Raw genomic sequence first — 8,146 nt, 5'->3', positions numbered from 1 at the left:
AAAGAGTGTGATACATCTACACTATGGAATACTACTCAGTCATAAAAAAAAAAACCCTGGCATTTGATTGACAGTGGAGGAATATGGAAGATTTACTGCTAGGTGAAACAAATCAGACTATGAAAGAGAGACATTGTATGTCCCCCCTTAATATATACCAAATGTCTACACTCTACAGCAGAAACTGAAAGACTGAAAGATGTAAAAGCTTGGAGAACAATTGTAGATACTAGAGACAGTTTGGGAGAAGGGTGGGAAATGAGAGAGGGTGGCAGGAAGGTAATCAAGAGGAAAAAGAAAGAAGCAAAACATTAAAGGACAGAAAAAAATCTATTAATATAACATGTTTGATAATATCTTTAACTGGACTAAAATACAATGTATTCATGCTGGAAAAATTCATTTTACAAGCTGTAATGATATACAGTGATTGAATGTATAAATTTTAAAAATATATATTTCAAAAGTTTTTGTCATACTTACCAATGCCCAGTAATCTTGGCCATAGGAGCCATTGAGGGACATATCCAGCAGCAGCAGAATCAATCCAACAGCAGTAAAGATAGCACTAACAATATTCATGCCTAGGCTGCCTTTTATCTAATGGAGATGACAGGAAAAGTAAATTTTATATTGGATAAATGAAATTAAATGATGTAAGAATAATCTAAATCAATGGCTCTCAGTGTTTAAAATCCAGAAACAATTTTTATTGTTTTTAGAAAAGATTGTGCTATGTCATAATCCTTCTGCCTCACCCTCCCAAGTAGCTGATATTCAGCCTCCGGCTACAGTACCTGATTTTTTTTTAAGGGTTGGTCAGGAATCAAACCTGGTCCTCCTATGTAGCCTCAGCCTGCCAAGTAACAGCATCGACCATTGTGTACTAATGCGATTGGATCAGGAAACAATTTTTTGTTTGAAATTGAAATTATTATCTTCCTGCCCTTCTGGATAGTTACCCCAAAAATTACCCTGTACGTAGTCAAGATAAAGACTACTTCAAAAAAGTTGTAGGAACTGTAAATAATGTAAGGCAGAAACTCATTTGTTATATTTATCTAAAGTCTTTATATGCAATAAGCATACTTCCTTTTTATTTTATTTTTAATTTAAACATTTTATTTATTATTATTTTTTAATGTGCTATAGGGCACATGTGCTCATCAGAGAGAGAGAGACAGAGAGAGAAAGGCAAAGTGAGAGAGCAAGCCGCCAGGTCTAGGATTCAAACCACGGTCAATCTACCTTGTGGGAATCCAACACCTTTAAATTCCATGCCATCCACTGGCCCTTATACTTCCTTTTTAAAAACAAGACAACAGCAAATAAACTTTTAGTGAGCTTGTGTGTGTGTGGGGGGGGCACTATGATAAACTATTCAAATATATTATGCTATTCAAATCTATAGCCATTACACAAGGTAAGGCTATAGCCATCTGATCATATAGAGGGGAGAATATATAACAACAAAATGTTTGTTAATAAATTTAGAAATGAATAAAAACCCTAATGTATCTCTAGGGACAAGGTAAAGAATCCTAAATTTAGAAGAAGACACCCTTCAGGTTTTTTCAGGCAAATATGTATGGGAAGAGTACAAAACTTTCATGTTTCTACTGTAATATTTTAACATGCAGCAGAATAATTGTGAAATCAACTTCTCAGCTGACTTACAAGGAGTTGGTGCACTTAGACTTGTTTAGAATGTGCAATCAGCTTCAGCAAACCTGAGTTTCCTGAAGGCCTCTAAAAGACTCTTAGAAAAATTATCTTACATAATTCTCTTCTCCAAAGAGACAGAGCCTATGCTCAGACCATCTCAGAGGGAAGGACCCATGAAGGATGCAGGGAAAAAATGCTTTATTTTTATTTATTTATTTCAGTTAAAATAAGAGTGATTAGTCAGGTTTAGGCCAATTAGAATTTAATTCAATTATTTTATTTTCGTTTCATCTAGAGAAGAATGAGCAACAGGTCTCTTACCCTTTCCCTATTCTTTCCTCTGGTGCTGGATTACACATAATCTTGACACTGCCTCTTGTCTAGTTGGTGCTAATTCTTGACAAGCATTCTAATTTTCCTGATTCAAAATTAGTCTGAGAAATTGCAAACAGGTAAAGTGCTGTGACTAAGAAAATTGAAAATCTTAAGTTCTGATCTATTAGATTGTCTGGAAAGCCATGACCTATTTTTCTATGCAAAAATGTGTCCTGTCTCTTCTGAAGACCCTGTAGATGCTTTTAATGAAGGTTTATAGACTTCTGAAACAAAAACCCAATCTCAATAAGGTCAGGGGATACGTGCAAATAAAAGATGAAAATACAGGCAGAGCTGAGAAATGGCAAATGAACAATAGTAGAAACTTTGTTAATTAAAATGAGAAATAGGTGTTTCTGGATCACAGGTTCTTCTTTGGACTTTTGCTACTGTACTGTGACTCAAATAAACCCAGGGACATGTAGGCCAAAGATGAAACATCCTTTACCTTCACTGCCTCCCACCCTGGGAGTTCAGGAGTTGGGATGCAGAGCTCTGTGATTTCTGAGTGGCAAATGATGTGGCCCATTCCTACCCCAGCCCACGTACCATGGAAGTAACAAACAGATTGGGAAAAGAGTTCCCATTTGCAATTTTGAATCCATCTTCTTAATTTTCCTCCCCAAACAATTAAAATAATCTTTAGAAATGTCCAAAATAGAAACATTCTAACTTACCAGACAAGGGGAAAACTCCTTGGATGCTGATATAGAGAGAGAGCCAGAAATGATGAACTGTTGAAATAGACAAATTTACTTGTGAAATGGTGGGTTCTTTGTGCCTGGGAACATTTTATATGAAAGACTGGTATTTTTGTATTTATTTAGTTTCCCTCTCAAAATTTTTTCTCATATTTCTTAATTTTCTGAAGTAACTCTGAGATGTGTCATAGAATTCCTTTTTCTTTTTCTTCTTTAGTTTCTCACATCTAAAACTCAATCTCTACTTATCACTTGTAAGCTTTCCTTGTGATGATCCTTGAGGTGATTGCTTAACCTCTTCTCATTGTCAAGTGTGTGTGTGTGTAATCTTGCAAACACACTTATTTACTTATTTATTTATTAGATTTTGGCAATAGGGTATATGTGCTCACTAGAGAGACAGAACATAGAAAGAAAGTGAGAAGTCACCCCGCCCAGGGGTGCCACATCCCTCTCCTTCATTCTCCTCTCAGTATTTTGGGTACACACACATGTGTCCAGTATTACTTTCCATCTGCCAGGTCTGGGACTCGAATCACAGCTAGCCATATGGAACCAATGCACCTTAATCTCCATGCCACCTGATGGCCCATCAGTTGTATATTTTTAATCATATTTCTAATCATAGGCGTTTTTGTTTTCCACTCAACATACCCATCTCCATCAAAAAAAGTAAACATATATATATATACATATGCATATATATGAGAGTAGAAATGGAATATTATTGATGATAACATGCATGATTAAGCCACTATACAGTTTTTTCTCGATGGGAAACCACATTTAGTATGTTGTGATGATGCTCAGGGAATGAATGTTAAGTAATTTTAAAAAAAGTTTCAGGAGAAAAAAAAAACAGTGACTGTTCTTATTGGAATTTAAAAAAATTGCTATTTGATGACTGTAGTAAGCTATATAGCCCCAGCTAGGTACTACTTTATAGTATGTTCATTCTACTCACTGAGGTTTATGCCTAAAGTCAGACTTGGGTTCATGTATAGGTATATATCAGCTGTGCTTGCTATTGGAAATATTTAGACTAATTAAGTTCATTAAATCAATTAAATGGGGAGGAAAGGCATAGAAAGCAACCACGGATACTAGAGACAATGTGGGAGGAGAGTGGGACATGATAGGGAATCAAGGATGGCAAAAAGAAAAAAAAAACAAAGTATACAAGACATAAGAAATGGAAAATTATTTGCTGATAACATGTATGCTGATGTGCTTGATTGAGCCAATATAGTGTATTTTGGATGGAAAATTAATTTGTATGCTATAATGATATATAGTGAATTAATGTAAAAAATAAATAAATTTAAAGGAAAAAAAATGTAATGGAACCTAAAATGACTTCCTAATAACTTGACCAGTTTAAACTTTCTAGTATGGGTTTAAGCTGCAAGTTAATATGGTGAACAACAGTTTCTCTTTTTTATGGCTAAACAGAGCTGTTATTTCTTTAAATTCTTCATCTCTTTGATGTAAGGCTTATTAAGAAATTAGTGTGAATAAGCTGAATAGATAAAGTTACACTTTAAAAACTGATAAGGAGATGTATTTTAATAGTCTACTCACAGAGATGCCACCCCAGAATGGGTATCCACCAACAAAAGCAGTAGAGCCAAAACCTGCGACACCTAAGTAGATCACATTCATTAAACCCAAAATAATTCCAAAACCAAGGTGCATACATCCAATGATGATCTGGATCGCCTGAAAAAGAAAACAAGCACTTTAAAATTAGTTCTCTATTGTCAGACCTGTGAAACATTGCCATTATGGCTGCTCCTGCTTATTTACTGTCAACTTTGCCAAAATCCATGAGTCTTGGATGTAAAGCAGCAGGCAGGCCATGATGACTTTGACAGACACCAGAATAATGGGAGCTAGGGCCTTAGTTAGTGGGGCCTTTCTGAGGTATTTGGGAGGTTGTCTGGGCAGCCCAGTGAAAGTTCTTCAGTAGTGCAACTGCTTAAGCATCCCCTGAAAACCTCTAGAAGAGTCTCAGAATACTTCAGGTATGATTTCCTGGCTATTATTTTCACATGGATCAATTTTCTATTTGGGTAATCCCAGTTCCAGGTGAAGAGGTCAGTGGAGATAAAATCATTTATTGGGCACCACTATTTATATGCCTACATGTGTGCACACACACACACACTCACACACACTGGAGTTTTTCATATAGTTTCAGAGGTGTGATGGATCTTTTTAGTCAGCCGTATAGCCTAGTTAAAGAACTCCTGAATCAGATTCTTTACACTTTATTTACTTAATTTTATTATTATTGTTATTATTTTTAAGTTTGTTGTAGCACATGTGAGCTTACCATAGAGAGAAAGGGAGGGAGGGAGAGAGACAGAAAGTGAAAAAGAAAGCCACCAGGTCCAGCATTCAATCCACAGACAGCCATATGGGAGTCCAGCACCTTACTCAGTCCACCACCTGCTGGCCCCGTATACTTTGTTCTTATAAGCTCCTTTTTAGAGCAGCAGTTCAATCATCTAGCCACATATTCCCATTTTCATCTTCGCTGTCATCTTGATAAGGAGCAGTTTGATCCTGGGTTCATATGGCCATCTGTTCTCATATATCCCTGGTTGCACTGTTTACTGATCTAAATTGCCTATAACTTAGATGTAACAGTTTGGAATAATATTTGTTTTGCATGTTTGGCCCCAGACTCATTGTAAGTTCTGACTTAATGGTACAAATGTTCCATACTGTTTCACTTGCATTGTTGTGGGGACTGGGGGCTGGAAATGGCATAGATGTGACAACTTCAGGGAGCAGAAGTGGTTTCTGCCAACTGGAGCTTTTAAAAAACAAAACTCCACTTATACTTTTTTTTTTTTTTTGAGAGAGAGATTTTGGCTGTACTGTGCATGCACTCACCAGAGAGACAGAAAGAGAAAAAAGATAGACAGAAGGCAAGAAAATACCTCCCAGAGGATGGCCACACCACAATCCCTCCTCCTCCATTCTCCTCTTGGGATTTTGGGCATGCACCTACACATACCCAGTGTGAATTTCAAGCTTCCAGGACCAGGACTCGAACTGCCAATATGCCACACAGGAGCCCAGCACCACAACCACTATGCCACCTGCTGGTTCCTGCATTATCCTTTTAAAGGGTTTTTTATTGTGCCTCTTGGATACCAAGGAGAATGCTCTAATGACTCCTCATTCTGTAAAAGTCAAAACGTTCCTTGTGCAGGTCTCACAGGTGTGACCACTCTCTGCCCTCCTGCCAGCTCTTCCCTCCCGTGCCCCTTCTGTTGTGTTTTCTTGACATCCTCCCTGTTCTTAAATACATCACACATATTTTTACTTAAAGATTTTCACACTGGTCATTTCCTTGTTTTGCATGGCTTCTTTCTAACTTCCTGTCTTTCCTCAAACAACATGTTCTAAGGAAAGCCCACTCTTTAGCAAATGAAATTTTCTATCACTGTTTATTCCCTTTACATTTCTTCATCCTCTCATCATCGTTTGTCAGCTCTAACATATATGTACTTATGTATTATGTATGTGGTCTGATTTCTACCACGCAGCTGTAGTCTCCATCAGAGCAGAGATAGTACCTGCTTCGTGTTCTACGATATTCTCATCTTTGTGGGGTCCACTGTGTGAGGTACTAGTTTTTCCCACTTGTTCATTAGGAACAGGAGATTTCCAATGTCTGGCAGGAGGAGCATTGAGGGGCTAGCTCCAGAACTCAAATTAACTGCTGGTGGAAACTGATGTTCATTTCTACTTTCCTTTTTTTTTTTTTTTTTGGAGAGGTTTTTGCTATAGGGTTTGTGCGCTCACCAGACAGACAGAGAGAGAGAGAGAGATAGAAAGAGAGGAATCACCCCCCAGGGGGGATGGTCACACCACAATCCCTTCTCCTCCATTCTCCTCTCAGGATCTTGGGTACGCACACACATGCGCCTGGCATGAGTTTTAAGCCACCGGGTCCAGGACGCGAACCGCGGTCAACTACATGGGAGTCCAGCGACATAGCCATTACGCTAACTGCTGGTCCCTCATTTCTACTTTCCTAAATCTTGACGTATAGAGTAAGAGGGCTAGAGGATCTTCAGGCATGTAATGGGCGCTCAGTATAATTACTTACAGCTCTAGCAGAGAAGTTGGAGCTGCACATAGGGAGGGACCTAATACAATTTATGGCATTGTGTCAGTGATATGAATGACCTGCCTGGAAAGCACAGTGAAGGGACTAGCAGTTCTGCCAGGCAGCTGGAATCGTCAACCACAAGTAGAATATATTTTGCAATGCCCACAGAAATAAGATGGAGAGTGTTCAGTTCAAAGCAGTCTTTGTAGAAGTAAGGTGGCAGCTGAGTCATAGCCTCTCCAAGGTTGGTGATAGAGGCACAGCAAGGGAAATGTCTTCTAACTTTTCACACACAATCTTCCCTAGACTGCCCAGTCATAGTTCCTTCTCTTTAAAGCAGCCACTGATGTTCATTTTAATCTAAGTTTATCTGTATGCAAAGTTTAGGTTTTAACCAATCCAGAGACAGGATTGAGGCTGTCTAAAAAGTACTTTGCAGAAGTGAGATCAACCTAGAAGTAGTGGGGCTCCCATCATGTGAAAACTCTTGACTTCTGCTCTAGAGAGTCCTCTATCATCTCTTAAATTATTGCTTGAAACGAAAGTAAAATGAACTCAGAGTAAAATCTATATGTAGACTAGTTGTTTCTATTTCAAAGGAATGTTTCCAGACTTAAGTTCCTATTACTGAATGTAATGTGTACTTTCTTATTAAGTGCAAGAAAACTTCAGGAATGTAAAATTAAAATTCTAGAAGTAAATAGACTTACCCCTAGTATCTTTCCGTCTTCTTTAAAATTTGTTACGGTTGTATCTACTGCTGCATTTCCCATTTGTATATTTACTTGTCCCAGCTGACTGGTAGAGATTCCTGGAGATGCGTTGAAAGGAGGCTGACCACCTTGAGGTTGGTTTCCTCGGTTTATGAAACCCAGAGATTGTTGAGACTCAGGAGCCGTAAAAATGGCTTGTGGGTAAGGATTCGGTGTATTTCCATGTACTCCAGGGTGGGTTGTTGGCATGGATGACATCGTTATGTCCTGTGTATTAGAAAACATGCCAAAATGATACACTTGTGCAGAAATGAAACCAAGGAAAATCTTGTGGGATGTCAATTATCTATGCAAATGTTAGCCGTCAAGGGAGTAGATAATGGGCAATGACAATATAAACAGAATGCTCAGTTTTCTTTGGAATCCTGTGTGTCCTGTAGCTTAATGGAAATGAAAGAGAGGGCAATGGAATACGTTTATTTTCCTATTCCTATTTGGCTTCGTTAAGTATGTTTGTGTATGTATCTTTGAGTTTATTGCATTAGAAGGATAACAGAAAAAGA

The 8,146-nt window shown here is 38.0% G+C and overlaps 1 protein-coding gene across 1 annotated transcript in view; it reads right to left on the bottom strand.

Moving 5' to 3' along the window:
- Window positions 1-7,841, bottom strand: part of LOC102471721 (membrane-spanning 4-domains subfamily A member 12-like) — a 12,256-nt gene extending 4,415 nt beyond the window's left edge. Inside the window, exons 1-4 of the mRNA XM_027768969.1 lie at window positions 7,581-7,841; window positions 4,323-4,460; window positions 2,718-2,774; window positions 484-600 (exon numbers count right to left, since the gene is read on the bottom strand). Of these exons, the coding sequence (XP_027624770.1) occupies window positions 484-600; window positions 2,718-2,774; window positions 4,323-4,460; window positions 7,581-7,841 (573 nt within the window). The remainder of the gene's footprint in view (window positions 1-483; window positions 601-2,717; window positions 2,775-4,322; window positions 4,461-7,580) is intronic.
- Window positions 7,842-8,146: the final 305 nt, after the last annotated feature.

Source organism: Tupaia chinensis, unplaced genomic scaffold (genome assembly GCF_000334495.1).
Source record: "Tupaia chinensis unplaced genomic scaffold, TupChi_1.0 Scaffold148192_1, whole genome shotgun sequence".
Lineage (NCBI taxonomy): Eukaryota > Metazoa > Chordata > Mammalia > Scandentia > Tupaiidae > Tupaia > Tupaia belangeri.
This window is presented reverse-complemented; position numbering and strand designations above follow the sequence as displayed.